The 17792-nt window shown below is 42.9% G+C and overlaps 1 protein-coding gene across 20 annotated transcripts in view; it reads left to right on the top strand.

Annotated features, from left to right (window-relative positions):
- Positions 1 to 12185, top strand: part of FNBP1 (formin binding protein 1) — a 94749-nt gene extending 82564 nt beyond the window's left edge. For 7 of the 20 annotated variants that reach the window (XM_069873227.1, XM_069873226.1, XM_069873225.1 and 4 more), the window contains 6 exons: positions 3753 to 3862; positions 6632 to 6764; positions 7819 to 7940; positions 8401 to 8540; positions 8960 to 9118; positions 11840 to 12185. In XM_069873227.1, coding sequence (XP_069729328.1) covers positions 3753 to 3862; positions 6632 to 6764; positions 7819 to 7940; positions 8401 to 8540; positions 8960 to 9118; positions 11840 to 11874 — 699 coding nt within the window. In that variant the 3' untranslated portion in view covers positions 11875 to 12185. Of the gene's footprint in view, positions 1 to 45; positions 82 to 3752; positions 3863 to 6631; positions 6765 to 7818; positions 7941 to 8400; positions 8541 to 8959; positions 9536 to 9615; positions 10879 to 11839 lie in introns of those variants that run through there. The other 13 variants (XR_011338856.1, XR_011338854.1, XR_011338853.1 and 10 more) reach the window with 4 other exon arrangements.
- The last annotated feature ends 5607 nt before the right edge of the window (positions 12186 to 17792 follow it).

Below are 17792 nucleotides of genomic sequence, written 5' to 3'. Positions count from 1 at the left end.
ATTTTGTTTCTTCTTTGTGTTTGCTTTTTTTTTGATATTTATCAGATAACTCTGAATACACAGGTCTGGAGTCTAATAGAGGTGATCAGAATTCAGTCTCTCTAATAAGCTGCTAAAAATTAACTCTAATATATAGTTTAGTTTTCACTTTTATAATCTAGGGCTATGAAAATGTAGAAAAACAGTATCGAGTAATTCTGCTACCTTATATATAAAAACATTAAAAGAGAAAAAAAATATCTCTTTGCTTGCTGGACCTTTTCCAGAGAGAAATGCATGTCTCTGTGTAACATAGCTGCAAAGTTTGCTTTCCTTATCCAGATGTTACTGGAAATCTGCCTCATTATCACCTACATTTTACAGCCCTATGTAGTTCTTCAGAATAACTAATAATGATATTAATTCAAGTTCTGTAAACCTTAACCAACGAGGTTAACTCAATCTGATTTGAATTCGCAATTGGAGAGATATCCATGTATATGAATCCTAAATTCTATCTTGGATGCAGCTTGGAAGGTTTCTTGAACTACGGTAAGACAATATATTACTGAGTTGGAAGGGGAAGGGATGAACATACTTGGGAAAGCAAATTATGTGCTCAACTTCATACACAAGGTACTGGATTGTGTGAGATACTCCACACCTTGTTCCCGACAGCTTGTCTGCATTCCTCTGCCCTTTGAGAGCCCAGTCACAAGGAGTATGGGACTGGTTTGCTGCCCTACTTCATGCCAGCATGCAAGAGCCACAAATAACTGATTGAGGTTTTGGAGAAGCTTGAGAGGATCTGCAGTAGCACCTTAGCTGCATTAGCTTGGAAGTTTTCTTGTTCCGTACCAGTCGGTGCCTTTAGGTGCTCTCTTCCTCCTACACATATATTGTTCTTGGATCTATCATTGTTGATCTGTTCATAATAACTTATTTGGAGGAAATAGGCTGTGGAAGCTACCTGCTGTAGCTCTAGAGGTTTCAGGTCCTGCTGCTGCCCTGTCAACAGTGACTTGCTTGGGCTCTGTTAGCAATATTGCTCCTCACTGAAGATCTCTGGTGGGCCTGAGGAGCAATGGAAGGCGCTGCTTACTTGCAAGCCTTGTTCTGGCTTTTGCCAAATCCCTATCCTGGTAGTCAGACACTTTTATAGCAGGAACTTCCATTTGTTTTTTTCCTGGTCACAGTGTGAGTGTGTTCCATAGCTGAGCTGAGCCTTTGTATGTAGGAATAAGTCATCCCAAAATAAATTATTGACCTGGCTGTTCCCCAAGAACTGCACAGATCAGAAAGGTGTGCAGGGGACTGAGACCCACATGTACCTCAGGTGGAGGGAATTGGCTTGTTTGTCGTGTCCTCTAGCTGTATGAGAGCCAGAACTGGGGCTGGTAAACCCCACGCTCTCCCTGTATCTTGCTTCAGCCCAAAAACTGGGCCTCTTTTTTCATGGTCTGTCATCTTGGGACTCTGTGTCCTAAATCCCAGTATCTTTACGCGAGGAGATCTAGTGAGCACTGGCTCTGCTGGCCCTGTGGCAGCACATCAAAAAGAGCACAGATTTCCCCCACTTCACTATTGTAGCAGAGAGAGCACAGTTGTGTTTTTGCTTGGGAGCATGAAACGTGCCCAGCATGTGCAAAAACTGTTCCTTGACGCTTCCTTTTGCAGGAGGAACTGTAGCCTCTGTGATATTGGGGAATTATTGAGCATGGAATAGTCTGACATCACCTCCCAGTCTCAGGCATGCAACACAAATGCTTTGGTCTGAAGCATTGTGAACAAAGACACTGAATTTAGTCCAGGCTAGAGCTTTTGAATGAAGGTGAAGATGAAAAGCAAGATGCTTTTCTAAATCGTTTTCACTACATCTATTGCATTCTTCTAATGTATAGCTGAGGGTATTTTCAAGCATACCAGTCTCTTCTGGTTACAATTGAGAATGTTAAATAGTCTTACCTGTGAGTGATTGTTTATTTACAAATCTACATCCAGATGCCTTGTCTTTAGAAGGTACGTGTGGCTTTAGTGTATAGGTTATCCATAAAACATACTGAATCATTCTCATGTCTGATGTGATGTGGGAGTTACTGTCAAGCAAAATATTATTAATGACTGAATTAGAATATATCTGTCCTGTACCACACACAGCAAGTAGTGAAAGCACAGCTAGGACTTCACGTGGTTACAGTTTTAGAATGAGTGTAACTTATGTTTCCTTCATTTATCTTCTCTTTGCTTTCTCATTGTCTCATGGAATGAAGTTATAAGCGTGTTATTACACAGATGGTCAAGCCTTAATGAGACGTATATGTCGTCTTTTAGTGAAAATCAATGTGGCAGCGATTTCATTAGGTTTGCCTGTTTTGTTGCTTTGAAATGGCTGGACCAGAGGAGATGGTGACCTGTCTGTAGTTGTTCTCCATCCCTCTGACACCCACATGCTCTCTTGCTAAACCGCTTGTTCTGCAAATGCAGGAGAAAGAGCTCTCTGTCTCAGAGCACATTTGGTGTGGAGCTGAAAGGGTCTAATGGGCAGCTTTTGTGCCAGGGTGTCCACTAAATCACGGTCCTCAGAGAGAGATTTGGCATCTTAGTAAGCAGTTCTGCTCACAAGCTTTCAGTAAGCTGCTGGGCCCTGGATTTGGTTACTCAGCTCTGTGTTTTTACCCTTTTTTCTCCCATAGGCTGGTATTCCCCCTTAGAAATGAGTGGAATGAGCAGAAACCAAACCAAGAAAAACCTGTATAAATTCAAGATAACGTACAAGAACCTCATTCCCTTGTGGTGCAACTAATTGGTATTGATGTATGTTCAGTATAGCCCCCCCAAACTGTCCCCCTTGTCCTCCTGCCAGACAAAAATGGGTGATTTTTTTTAAGAAAATAGTATGGATACATTTTATGTCATCTATGTGCTATATTAAATTGAGGTAATCAAGAAGAAGCATAGCTGTTTGAAGGCAGAAAAGGGGGTTTCAAGCAGAATCGCATAAAGGTAATCACTGTGGTCTTCACTTGTATTCTTCGGTTGTGATTTCAGATTGATTGAGTCTGTGGCTTTGATACAACTCCTGATTGTTATGCTAGAGCAAATGAGAGGGGAGTATTTGAGAGACTTTGACATCAAATGTGCATCCTGGAAAGTATGCAGCGTAGTTTTAGATTGCAGAGGGCCAGCAGAGGCACTTCTGTTACTTTAGTGCATTCAGGAGAGCCCTGACACAATTAACTGTATTGGACCGGCACTCAAGCTATGCAGACCGAGCCAGCGATTAATAGTGAACATTAAAAGCATGACTGCGACACATGAGTAAGAGCATGAAATTGCTTTATGGGGATGCTATAGAATCATAGAATAACCAGGTTGGAAGAGACCCACCGGATCATCGAGTCCAACCATTCCTATCAAACACTAAACCATGTAGCGGAGTAAGGGAAGGCAGGAAAGATCAGCATGGGTGTGTTATTCTGTTAAGTAACATCTGGTTATAACTATGGATAAAGACAGATTCTCGGCTTTGCCATTGGGTTCTGGCATTCTTTAGTTGATCTCGCATCGTCCATTTGGTATGAAAGCAGGATGTGGTCCTGAGATTATCCCTAGGGCATCCAAACTGCTAACAGGGAACTCAGTACAAAGAATAACAGTGCTTCAGACCATTGTAATATTGCACAGACTTTTGCGAGATGTTTTCAAAATGCAATCCTGAAAGATTCTTTCTGGCTCTGATTTTTCTCCCTTTTTCCTTCCATCCCACTGTGCAGGGAGCAGGGCCAGAAGACTTCAGCAACCTCCCACCAGAGCAAAGAAGAAAGAAACTTCAGCAAAAAGTTGATGAACTGAACAAAGACATTCAGAAGGAGATGGATCAAAGGTATGTCAGCCAATGAAAGATGAATCCGGTGCGTCTCTTCCAACCTGGTTATTCTATGATTCTATGAATCAAGGAGTCCTGTAGGAGAACAGAAACAAATTATATGTAAGAAAGATCAATTAAGGGCAAGGTTCTAGGTTTGTTCTAAAGTTTTGTTCCAAGACAAAAAACCAACCAGAGGTTACATCCAATTAAAAACATCTCAGTGATGCAAGGCTCTGCACAACTCAGATTCCGAAGTCAGTTATTTAATTCTGACTGTTGTACATCAGAGCTGGAGCAAAAGCTGGATTTCTCTTTATTCCATTCCCCACCTTAGTGTAATATATCCTGTCTCGGGAGGAGATCCTGATGTAAGGATGGGAATGACATAAATGAAGAAACTAGAGGCAGTTTTTCCTTTTCTTTTCTTGGGCTTTTGTGGGAAAGCAGACTAACATTGCTGTTAGACACACTGAGTTTGTTTTTTGGTGGGAGCCATTTCTAAACATGGTTTTGGGAAAATTCAGGATGTCAATACAGTCTTAGTCAAAGGTACAATCGTAGGCCTTTCAGCATGAAGCAGAGCACCTATTACTGTGTGATGGACATGGATAGATCCCAGCAACAGAAGCTATTATGAGCAAGACAGCATCATCAGAAGTGCTGATTGATCGGTGTGTATCTTAAGACTCTCTGAGCTGTAGCTTATGTTTCCTGGAAGCAGGAAGATAATGACTCCTGTGCCTCTGTGGGTGCTTTTTCTACAAGGCTTCTTTTATCATTCTGGTTGAGAATAAGACTATTTTAGTTACACATTTTTTATTGATTCTGGCAGCTTCTGTGTGTTGCTTTGTGTTTGTTTGCATTCTGCAGCTGCAATAAAGATTCAGCATGTTTTGTTTGCAAGAGGCAGAACTCTTCTTCCTTGAGTGATTTCAAGACTTAGCCTCTCCTCTCCTCTGTCCTTGCTTCACCTTTGTACAGATGTGCCTATATGTTCTGCTAACTTGCTTTGAAAAACCTGTTTATTTGGTGTAGTAACCCAAACTTTCTAGTTTGTAGTTTAAATCATGAAGGAAAACATGATTTCCCATTGCTTTAATTTTACATTTGCACTTATATTTGCCTCAGATTTTCTTTTTGCTCTGTATTGTTTCTGAGGTAATCCAGCACCAAAGTCTGATATGAAACCAGAGCAGAATGAAGTTATGTTAAATAAAGATAGTATCCAATTGAGGAAGGAGCATCAGCAGTTAAATAAGAGTTAAAAAAATAGTACTAATCATGACTCATGGTTGCAATATTGTCCCTTAGGGCTTCAGCCACAGAGCAGTCCCACTTCCTTGCCACCCACTCTTTTTCCCATTTTCTAGGCACACAAAGCAAAGGCCGGCATAGGATTGTGATTGTCAGGAGTTTGGTGGGAAACTCTAAAATATAAAGAGTGTTAACTTGAGTCGTGGGACTCGCATTAACCTTTCTTCCCCCAGCTAATGCCTGGAGAAAAGCTGAATAGCTGTGCCAGTAATACAGGAAATCAGCTCAGAAATCAGCTTTTCTAAGCTCCGAGATGTTCAGCATCACGCAGAGAGCTGATTTTCTTCAGTGGAGCCTCAGGCTGACTCGGGTCAACGGCAGCGCCCTTCTGCGAGTGAGCGCTTCGTAGGCTTTCCTTGGGGAGCTCCTGAAGGCGTGTGCTACCTTCATCTTTGTCTTATGGTACCACAAGCTTCATAGAAGTCCTTAAAATTGACATCTCTGAAACCCTGGGTGCTTGGCATGTGGCTAGACATCTCCAAGGAAGAGTCTGGTAAAAAACTTAACAGGATGGAGGGTTGCTTTATGTGGCCTGAGGTCCATCTGTTGCTGTGCTGTGACAAATGTAAACCATCTGGATGGAGCTTCATTTTAAACAGTGTGAAATAAATATCTTGTGAATTATTTGGGTTGCAAAAGACAAACTGCAAGAGGCTGGGTGAGAATTTCTGGTTCGCACTCCATTTTTATTATTAATACGTCCACGTCCAGCTCTTTGTCCCAGTTTCTCAACTGGATTTCAGCCCGTGATGGAGGATGATGCAACTGTTTGTGCTCCAAAGACTGGAATGATATTAATCTAGAAGGCTGAAGCTGTTCATTGCAATGGTTGTGAGGGTTTTTTTCTTTAATTAATTCTTTTCTCCCCAGGGTTAACAAGTAGAACTTGTAGTACAAAAAAAAGAATGTGCCAGGCTAAAAGTCAATACCAAATTCCTCCTTTTGCCTTGCAAAAAGCCACTGTCCAACAATTCAGTCATTTTTTTTGCTAGGATTCTTCAAGTGGGGCGCACGGAGCTTGGATCATTTGGTCTAAATGTTTTGTGTGCTTGTACCAACACAGTATATCTTCTGTTTCACCTCCTTATCCATGGGTGAGGCTCCCACCAGCCTTGCTCACACGAAGCAACAGCATCAGCTGCCTGTAGAGCGAGGAGCTCCTTTTCATGTAGGGTCTTGAAGAGTTTGGTTTGTGTCTCTATCGTGTCACATTGTAGGTGATGGTGTCCCTTGCTTTTTCCCTCTGTGACAGTGTAAATTCTCTTCTGGCGAGTGATTTTATTGTTGTTTTTAATGACTGGTTCTGTGCAGAGCAAAATTACTTGTATGTTCTCAGTTACTTTTGTAACCTATCAGGTGTGAACCCCAGATTAAAAAAGAGGCAGTTATTTTTAATTTCATTAGCCCTCAGAGAAAGGTGTTTTCCCTCAGCTGCACTAACACATGTTCTATTTTTCCTGTGTCTTTCAGAGACGCCTTAACAAAAATGAAAGACGTGTATATCAAGAACCCACAGATGGGAGATGCAGCGAGTGTGGACCACAGATTAGCAGAGCTTGGACAGAACATTGAAAAGCTACGATTAGAAGTTCAGAAATTTGAGGTATGGGAAGAGAGAGTTCAGTAACAAGTAGCTCAGCACATGCTCATTTCCAAGCAGATGCTTCATTGCTTTTCCAGATGCATTTCCTTGCTAGGTATAGGTAAGTGCTTTTTAAGCACTTGTGTTAGTTGATAGCTCTGAGCCTGTTTGTAGGATGTAAAGATGCACCATTTCTTGTGACTGTCAGCCAGTGATCCTGCTGTTTGATTTGCCACCAAAAATAAATCAGTGTAAGTGGTGGATGAGAGATGATGTGCTCTCTGGGCTGCCTAGGGAGTGTTCAGATGCTTATTTGATTAAACAATTTGAAGCGTTGTGTTACGGATGTCTGTGGAAAATCAAAGAACATCCATGTGAAGCACCATTTATAGTCTTAACAGCAAGCCAGGAGGCATCAGCTGCAACATACTTCAAGGAATAACCTGCCTTGAACAAGAAGCATCTTAGAGAGGGAATATCTCAAGAGTGTAAGGAGTATTTGGAATATATGAAGCCATTATAATTACACCAGAAGGATTTTAGGGCTGAGGAAAGACTTCACTCTCAAAGTCGCACTATGTACAAAAATAGATACAACCCATTAATTTGAGATGTTTCTTAATTGTTGTCTCTAATATCCATTACTTTGAAAATCACTGGCTCTTTGTTCATACCTGGCTTTAATCCTCACGCGTTCAGCAGTCACTGAGATCACTGTTTCTGGTCTTACTGAGACTGCTCTAAGCTGCCACACTTCGGTTCATTGTGACTAGAGCAGCAGCATCTCCCCACAGCTGTTGTGAGCTGCATCTCAGGTTGGTGTTTTCAGCACCTAGTATCAAAAAAGAACAGAGTTTTCAATGAATGTGGGGGGTTTTGCAAGACAAATAGATTTAATATACACCTAGAGTACGGAAGCTGTTCCCTAGACAATTGCAACCCAAAGGAAAATACTTCAATAGGTTTACAAACTGATTTTAGTCTGAATGTCAGCTATGACGCAGCAAAGTAAAAGCACTATAAATCCCCCCTTGCAAGGTGAAGCATGAGATGCATGAGGCTGCTTTCCCTGCAGGGCTGGCTGGCTGAGGTGGAGGGCAGGTTACCTGCGCGGACGGAACAGGCGCGGCGGCAGAGCGGACTCTACGAAGCCCAGAACACGTCAACAGTGAACAGCTGCGCGCAGGACCGGGAGAGGTACAGTATCTGTACGGAGCTGGCCTGCTCAGACCCATAACTGGAGCTGCTTTCCTTGGTTTGCTCTTCAGAACTGCAGCTCTCCAGCATTCAGAAACCTGTTCTCTACCCAGACTAAATGCATGCAATCCATGAAGTGTTTTTACGCACTGATTATAGCATATGAAAGATTGCAGCTTAAAGAGCTGCTTTTCTGAATCTGATGAACTGTGAAATAGCCCCTGCATTCACTGCTGGGAAGGTGAGGGAGATAGGTGCATTTTTCACAGCTTTTTAGGGGAAAAATAGCTGTTCCCCATCACTTTGTAACAGTTGCTGGCGTAGCAGCCAGTTTTGAGTGTGCTTGGGAATTGCTGAGCTGCTACAGTTGCTCACCTTGCTTTAAGTGTCTGATAAGCAAGTCATTCTCTTTGCTCGTGAGACTGGTTGCTATAGTTGCTGTGTATTTTCCTCTCTTGAGCAGCCCAGATGGCAGTTACACGGAAGAGCAAAGTCAGGAGACTGAGATGAAAGTACCAGCAACAGATTTTGATGATGAATTTGATGATGAAGAACCACTACCCACCATAGGAACATGTAAAGCACTCTACACATTTGAAGGTATCGCTCAGTATTTGCTCTGATTTTGCTTACTGTTTTATTTAATTCATGTACCAAGCACAAATGGGAAACATGCATTTAACCCCTGCAGTGCTTAAATAGACAATGATAGGGCAAGTGAGGCTCTGGCATGAGTCTCTTTCTTAGAAGGGCACTGAGACAGTGATTTGTCTCCTGCTATGCATGGGCTCCACAAGAAAAAAAACCTCAAAACTGATGTCAGGGCAGCATTTATTTGATTCTTCATGCACACACTGTCTCCAGAATCACACATTCTTTTTCATATTGCTAGTGATGCAACCAGGGTTGTGTGAGCACATCATCTGAAGGTGCCCTGAGCGCCCCGCCCCGCGTCTGTGGTTCCCGCTGTACCAGACAGCCTGAACTCCACACTATATCTTCATTGTTGTGTCTTTCAGGTCAGAATGAAGGAACAATTTCTGTAGCAGAAGGAGAAATGCTCTATGTAATAGAAGAAGACAAAGGCGATGGGTGGACACGAATCCGAAGGAACGAAGATGAGGAGGGTTATGTCCCTACGTCGTATGTTGAAGTCTATTTGGACAAAAATGCCAAAGGTGCTATGACTTATATTTAATACTATTATTATTACTTTATTTGCTTTCACAGAGATACCCAACCCTGAAACTGCTCTGGGTTACAGATAGAGCCTTTTAAAAGTCTGTACAATGCCACAAAGTGCATTATTCCATACGTGGACTAATATGGCTTGCTGTACTGCTTTTTATTGATCAGAGAGAGGTAGTGCGGTAGACTGTGAAACTGGAGGGGAAAGACAGTCTTTCCTAGACAGTGCTTGTTCAGCTGACACTATCATTGCACACCCAGCTTAGAGCAGGAAACCCAAAGCCTTTTGGGGTAATACGGGCTCTCCTTAGCTATCCAGGTGGCATTCAGACATACTCACGAGTCACATCTTTGTCCCAGACTGGTTCAGTGCAATGTTATATAGGAAATATTTAGACTATTGTTTCGTGTCTCAGTGTGGTAGCTTTTCAGAGCCTGATGTGTTCTGGGGGCCTTTGAGATTGAAACCTGGTTGTCTTGTAGTTAGTGCATTTGGAATGGGAAGGAGAGATCTTGCCAAAACCTGTCTGCACAGCACTCTGTGGTCCTTGATAAATTGGTAAAACATTGAGAAAGATCCTCTATTCTTTCCTACCTTGATACATTTCAGAAAATGCATTTACTGTTTCAGATGACCGTAATTTATGGTTTAATCTTTTGCTCACACAACATCAATGAAGACAGTTGGAGCTTAGACTTGGCAATCTTCTGTTTTGTTGTTTTAACTCCTCACAGCCAGGTATGTTGTGTAAGCAAGTGGTGCTGCAGGGGAATCCTGGATAGAATAGATGCTTGCGCCATGAAAACCTAGTTATATGACAAATGGAGAAATCAAAAGATTTTAGTCCTGTTTCAAATCTGGATGTATCTGAAGTCCACTGTTAAACAGTTTATAGTTGTTTTTCAGTCACTCAATCCTTCAGGTTATTGTCATTTCCTAGACTTTTAGAGTTCTCGGTGTGAAACAAGCTGCCTCATCCAGTTTAAAAGAAAACTGAACAATTCTTGGGTTTTATGGAAGTGTGAAGAGAGGAGTACTACCATCTCAGTAAAACCCTATAACTTCATCTGTTAGCTCTGCGTGGGCTCAGTATTAAACAGTGGAGTGCCTTGTCTGCTGCAGATGAATGTCTGGGATCGTGATTTATTTTGCCATAATACAGTAATCGTGTGTTGGCAAATACAGGACTAGTTAGGATGCAGAAGACTGCAAAAACCTCAGCCTCTTTGTTGGCTTTTACTAACCTTTGAAAGAGGAATGTGGATTGTATATGGATTTTACATTCTCCTTCATATTCAGAATGAGGCAGAAAGCACAGAATGGGAGATCCCATCTCCTATCCCAGTGTTCTCCCCTCTGGAGACTGACTTGCTTTGTGTGTGGCAAGAGCTGAAAGAAACATTATTATTCTGCTGGAAAATTTGTTGTTGGGCAGTGTAGGCTGCTTGAAAGAGCTAAATCAGTGTGGCAGCTACATCTGTCTTAAGTAACAAGCGTGGCTCTCCAGCCCTTGGATACGCAGCGTGGTTCACACCAGTGGAATATTAGAGCACATCACCTCCTTATGGGCAGAGCAGGAGTTTGGATGGGAAGTAAAGCAAAGCAGATCTGTGGGTTGGGTGAGAAACCCTAACACAGCCCTGCCAGCAATGGTAGTTTGTCTTTAACTTACCCATCTGGAGAGACTATGGCAGGAGCATTGCAATACCCGCCAGGAAATCGCATTAGCACGTAACTCAGAATCATAGATTCTGTGATTTAAATTTAATGATTTTTTTTAATGATTAAATCATTTAAATCATAGAATCTGTGATTTAAATGGTACCATTTAACTTGTGAGATGCTGCTGAACGATCGTACAAATGCAGTTGGTGCTGGCAGAGAAGGCTGAAATAGTTACAGCCACTTCTGTGGCAATGATGGAGGTTTTTAAGGTTTTCCATTAACTTTGCTGGACTTTAGGAGCAAAAATCTGAGATTTGCCTCCCTTGTTCCTTAGTTGTCTGTTTAAAAAGAAAAGCTACGAGAGAACTTCCCATGAAATGTCTCGGTAGCAGCGTAAAGATTTGGGGCAAGTGCTGTGTTGGAAAGGCAAACCTTGTAGCAAGCTGCAGATTTCTCATTTGATTTTTAATACCTTAGTAGAAGTTACTTTGTTCACTCCTCATGTATTTAAAATGGAAACTGAGTTACCTGAAGATGATACTGTGAGTGTATTTGAAAACTTTCTAGTTTGGGGAAGAAGCTGAAGCGGCTGGTACCTCTAAAGGTTTGTTACTGAAGGGTGGGAGCATCCACACCAGCTCTGAGTCTTTGGTGGTCCCAGGTGGTAGAATCAGTGCTGGTTGGGCTTTACCTGCCTGCCCGGGCTGTGCCGTGAGCTCAAGGCAGCACTGCTTGAGCCACTAAAGGCTTTGTGAAAAGCTGCTTTGCAGCTGACGAGTTTTCCAGTCGGCTGAATCCTGTCTTGTCAGGGCTCTGCTCCCCAGCCTGAGATGAACAGGACAGGTAAGTCGTGTGCTGCAGTCACCCTCCTGCTTGAGGTCTGCGTGCTCCTGCAAATACAAAAAAATGCAAAAAAAAAATAAAAATCGAGGGTTGCTTATAAAGCTGACAACAGCAGCTCTCCAGTCACAGGGTGTTAGCAAACCCTATCACAAAAAGAACAGTAATGTCTATCTTGTTCTGCCTTTTTTTTTTTTTTTTCCAGATGGGTACAAATCACTTCAGAAAATCTCTGAGTAGGTTTGCATAGGCCTGTCCACCTTTTGTTCTTCTGGTTTGCTGCTACGGTTGTTTTAAGAGCTGTGTGTCAGAAGGTTTTCTTTAGAAGAGATGAATGCACATGTCCTGTCTCCAGCAAAGAAAGACTCTTAGGTACCATTCGCTCAGCTGGTGCCTCTTGAAATTTCCATGTGCATCGCTGCTGATGACAGCACTGGCCTGACTGTATGAATTTAGTTGTAAACAGCGTTATTGTCCTTCCTAGTACAAATGAGAGCCACACACTCATTCTCTTTGTGACGCATGCAGGAAACTGTTACAAATGCTATAAATAGCCCATACAGACTAAGAATTGGATCTGTTGGATGTAAACTTGTGTTTTGGGTCATATACCAATCTTTGACCGCTAGGGGATGGGGAAGAAAACTCCTCTGCACAAAGGGTGTAGCTTCTTGCAGGGTTTTTCTGCCCCTGTTGAGTGTCTGGTGCTGACACCGGTTGATAACAGGGACCAGGACTCGTTGGGCTGACCACGCTGTGTTATTGACTGTAGTACCTCAGAATCTGCTGGGGAGCAAAGCTCTTTCACTGCAGGATGTTCTGAAATAGTGGCAAACCCAAAAGAATGTGCATGGAATGACCAGCTTTAGATAAACTCTGTTGCACCCAACACAAATGCTGTGTCCGCTTTTCCCAGCAAGACCGGCTGCTTGGGTGACGCAAGGAATAGGGGCTGGTTTGTGATGTTCAACCTCCTGAATGCAAGTTCTGGAGCTGTGGGCTGATGGCTTTTTGGCTCCTTTGCCGCTCTGGGTCTGTTCCTCCTCACCCCAGTTCTATCAACAAACCCTTGCAGACAGCTCTGTGGTTCTGTGTTGCAGCTGCAACCATTGTGCAGAGCCTTGACTTATAGAAATAAATAAATAGGTGAAAGTTAACCACACTGATGCACTTTTTATCTAGGATATATCTGATTATTTAATGCTTGCCAAATTATTTAGGAGACAGTAATTATAAACTGGACTATGGCTTTTAAAATCCTTTTGTTAAATACTTGCCCTTAGTTCTCCCAGTATAAAGAAAGCTGTATATAACATAACTTAAAAACTAAAGTTACTTGAATTGTTTTTATCCTTTTATATATGTACAAATATAAATGGTTTTATAGGCGTAACCTAGCTGTTGTTTTGGTAACTGCTCAGTCCCTCTGATGTTAAGTGTTTTGGGTTACTCACTGCCTGCATCTGGTTGCACTGGCGTAGAAACTTCTGGTTTGTGTTAATGTTTGAAATTTGGCCAGTGTGGTTGTTCCGTTTCCATTCTTATTTTTTAAAGAATCATCATCTGTCAGGAATCTCTTCATAGCTTGATGTACCTTGGTGTGTTCTTCTAATAAACGTTATATTTTCTCATTCCTGTGAGTTTTCTTTTTAATGGCATTTAAGTTTAGTGTAACTTTACTAATGGAGAGCAAATGGCCCGGAGCTGCTTCCCCCACCAAGTACAAATGCAATTCCTTTTCAGGAAAAATTTCGTTTTGTCTCTGTGAAAACTTTCTCGTGCTGTCATTTAGGCTTTTTTTTTATGGAAGCGGGTGCAAGGGGGATTAGGAGGATCCCCATCTCTCTTGAGCGCGAGGGAAGCTTTGATTCATCCTGTACTCCCTTGGATACAGCAGCCTCTCTGGCCAAATCACACTTCTGGGTTGTGGTTTCACTTGGCCACAGAGAAGACTTCACTCGACTAGAGTCTGTGGGTGCAGGAATGTGACAGAGGGTGGGTTTAGAGGTGAAGGCTGCTCTCACCTCTTTGTTTCCGGGCTTTCTTTAAAGATGAAAGATCTTTGCATTGTGTTGTGGAACAGGTAGTCAGTCTGGATTCAACTGCAAAATTCTTTGGTTTTACTCCTTGCTGTTATTCTTTGCTATCATTTGCGATCTGTGTATCATTTGCAATCTGTGGAGCTGTCACTGAACAGATACTGCTCTCGTTTGCAGAATGAAAATTGAAAAGCCGCCTCTGTTGCACTGAGAAGGTGCTGGCAGGGTCTTGCTCCAGAGTTTGACATCCTCATCCTCCAGAGAGTGGTGTCCCAGTGATGCTCATCCCCAGTCTGAGGGTGACTGATTACTGTTTGAGTACTGGCAATGTATTCCTGATTTCAGGCACCTTCCTTAACCCCTTGTAACCTGGTAGATGCTTGGATGCTCTATTTCCTTATAACCTCCTGCAAGCAGTGCTACTCTTAAGGGATCCCATTTTCCCCATCCTCTTTCTAATCCGGTCTCTTTCTTTTTGTCTTTCTTATGTTTTAGATTCCTAAAGGTGTTTGTGCTGGTGCAAGAACCTCGGGGCGAGCTTGTCACAGAAGGAGAAACAAAATGGTCTGTTTACCCTGCAGGCAGTTAAAAAACACACCTATGGAATGCCAGACTCCCAGTCTTGTCTGGAGTTCCCATTTGAAAAAAAAATCAGACCTAAATTTCATCCCAGTTCCATCCAGATGCTTGCTCTTTTTCACGGCATGCTGCTTGTGGCTCAGATTAACAGCCTTTCCCACTCTTCTGCTGGTTTGGCACAGCCCCTCCGTAAAACCTACCCAACACCCTTCCCTGTGCCGTTCCTCCCAACACTGGTTGATGACCTGGCTGCCCTTTGCAGAGGGTAACCAGCATCCCACGCGTGTCCTGGTCTGTCTTCTGCCCTCCCTTGTCCCTCAGTCCATCTGAACGTACGCACTGGTCCATCAGCATTTCACACGGTGCCTTTAGTGCTAATCCTGCAGGTAGACCCATCAAATAGCTTGGGAAGGGGGGTGAATGCCTGGAGAGCCTCCCCTGGGAACAGTGCTACAGCAGCTGGACTGGGCTCTGAATTTGTGGAAAATCTGACCTGTGTGCATTATGCAATGTTCTGCTTTCCCCCAGAGGTCGCTAATACTTGTCAGCCTTTATTTTTCTTTAAATCTAGGCTGATGCTCGCACCAAGTATTCAATCCCCATGACCTTGCTGTTTCCCGAAAGCCTTCAAGCTCACGTATGTACGCTTGTTCTCCTGCTTGTTCTCTCTGCCCCCTACTCTTTACCCCCTCTGTGCTTTCCCCCTCCTCTTTCTCTCACACACACACACAAACACACACAAACAGACACTGGCATTTTGGTTTGAAGCCCCATTTTGCTCATCACAAACGCCTCCGTTTTGCTCTCGTTTCAGTCTGCATGCTCGCCCTGTTGCCTTGCCTGCGCCCACCTTCCCGAGGGTCACGTTATTTTGTGGCTCCTTGTTGTTTAATCTCTTTGCAGTTTTCTTTTGTTGGGTTTTCTTTTTTTTTTTTCAGCCTTTCAGACCTGCCTTCTCCCTTTTGCATGACCTCGTGTGCATTCTGATCAGTTAATGTCTGAGTAACAGAGGTTTTTTTAGAAAAATAAAAGAGATAAGGAAAGAAAAAAAAATCCACACTCTGTTTCGTTCTCCCACCTTGTCATGGACTGGACCTCAACCCAGAAGCCAGACAGGAACTGTGACTTATTCCTCAGCCATCCTGTTCTCCTATAGTTTTGTTTGAAGCAGAAGTAGCATGATAAGTGATGCTGCACTTTGTTGTGTCATGCAGTGGAGAGAGAGCTGTAAATCTCCAAATATCGCATGATCAGGACCTCAGCTGCCTAAGAAAGGGTCAAGTGCTTTTCTAAATATCTGTATTCTGTTGGGTTTCCCCTGAATTGTTACCACTGATAGGATCTTGCACCCATTTGAGCCCTGTTTACTACATAATAGCTCCTGAGAGCTTGATTTACTCCTAGATCAACACATCCTTTGGGGACAGCTGCTCGCCTTTAGGGAACTTCAGCTTCTTCTGTAAAAATCCCTGACTTTGAGAAAATCAGTTTTATATGGACACCACTCCAGGCAGTGACCCTAAAGTGAAACCTCTCAGGTTTAGTTTGCTGACAAACATGTGTTTTGTTTTGCTGCCTCCTGCACTGCTGTGCAGGGCTGGTATATTGAGATCTTGTCCAAGAATCGAGCACTCCCCATGCTGGGGGTTGTCCCTGCTCAGGATGAAGTTGTTTTTTGAGCTGGGTTACATGTTGCGTTCATCACTCTGTCCCTTTCTCTCCATTTGAGATACCAGCTTTTATTTTTACTAGCACGAAGTCCCTCAGTCCTACAGTCAGTGCTGTAGCTGCTGTATTATGGTGCTCAATATCTGCACGTGTCAACCAGCAAAAGGTTGGTTTTTAACTTTAATCCAGTGGCTCAGGAGCCTGCTTTGAGCCGCACGTGATGCCAACACTGAGGCTGTTCAGCTGCAGTGTTAGGGGCACTGGAAAGGGCATCATCCAGGGACTCAAACCATCCTTATCGCTGCTGCTACTGTGGGGGCTTAACCATTTAGATCCACGAGCCTCCAAAAGCGGAATGTGATCCCCGTGGTTGGCTCTTACGGCAAAGACTTTGGTGCCGTGCACAACCAACAACTCTCAATCAGGGGATCCGAACGGTTAAGCAACTAACAGGTCTGCAAAAGTATCTTTAATATATTTTTAGCTGCAGTATTTTTACTCTTGTGTTGATGCACTGTTGAATCAGCAGATGGAAGAATTCGTTTTCACCTTTCGTTGTGCCATCTATGTAAAAAAAAAGTTAGATAAAGTTTGCTTTTCTATATTTAATCTAGGTGGACAGTATATTATTGTCAGCCTCTGTGGAACATTTGAAGTATTGCAATGTCGGTGTCGCTAAACAGCGCTTTAGAAAGAGCATTAGCTTTAGCTGACTGATTGTCTTCAAAAGTTTTAGTAAACAGCCATGTCTGGAGTTTTTATAAACTCGGCAACTCGTTCCTGAGTGCCTGGATCTTAAATCCTACGGCAAGAGAAATCTTAGCGACAGTTGTGTCGCGTAGCCTACAACACCCGGGTTCCGCTGCCTTCATTCGGGTAACGAAGGAGTCGTTTTTGTAGAATTTACCTTTTGCAAAACCTGCAGGACTAAAAACTCGACTGGTTTATCAAAACTCTGCTTGAATTTACTAATCTCGCCCAGAAGCGTGGACTCATCCTACAAAATCTCATGATCCCCAGCCAAAGTCTCTAATGCCCTTTCTTAACTCCTGTAAATAGAGAAGAAACATATTTACTGATACTGAAAGTTGTGTTTAATGCTGAGTATTTTTCAGAAGTTTTAGTTTGATGCGTATTGTTCTTTGGGGTTTGTTTTTTTTTTTCTGCCTAAAGTGTCAAAAGTCCTAAAAGAAGCCAAATTCTATTTTAACATGATGATGTCGAGCACTTTTTTATTTGTATATGTGTGTGTATGTGTGTTTGAGCACTGATCTCTAGAGTTTGGTGGCATCTCAGTGTTGTGACTTCATTGCCAATGTAAAAGGTTCTGGTGTTGCCTATTCATTTCTGGAGACAGAATTCAACCAAATAAAGTGCTTCCATTGGAAAGCGAATATTGACCTTGTAACAATGAAAGGAAAGTCATCCACATATTTAAATAAACATCTAATTCCAGAAATACGATTTCACTGGGTCCCTTTGATCACCCAGGGAAGAATAAAAATGGTTTTGTTGCTTCTTTTTCCCAATAAAACCAGCTGGGGGCTCCTCTCATTGATAAAGGGATTGGATCTGTGGCTCCCCAGTGGGCTTTCTGCTCTTCCAGAGATGTTTCCAGTGGGGAATGGGAAGTTAGCTGGGACTTGATGTGCCAGCCAGATATTAATGCTACAGCCTGGAACTCCCCTAGGCTGCTCTCTTGTGCGTCGTTCTTCTCCGTGGCTGTGGGATGGATTTCGGATTCGTGTCTAAATTCATAGGGAGTAAGCAGAAGCAGCCAGCGCGGTGCTTGTACCCAAGGCTGTGTTGGAGGACGTTATGCATGGTTCTGCTTGGGGCTTTGTTTTGGTTTTTATTTCATGCTAGAATTTC

The sequence above is a fragment of the Phaenicophaeus curvirostris genome, chromosome 20 (genome assembly GCF_032191515.1).
Source record: "Phaenicophaeus curvirostris isolate KB17595 chromosome 20, BPBGC_Pcur_1.0, whole genome shotgun sequence".
NCBI classification, from domain to species: Eukaryota; Metazoa; Chordata; class Aves; order Cuculiformes; family Cuculidae; genus Phaenicophaeus; species Phaenicophaeus curvirostris.
Note: the sequence above shows the minus strand (reverse complement) of the source record. Positions and strands in the feature narration are given on the sequence as shown.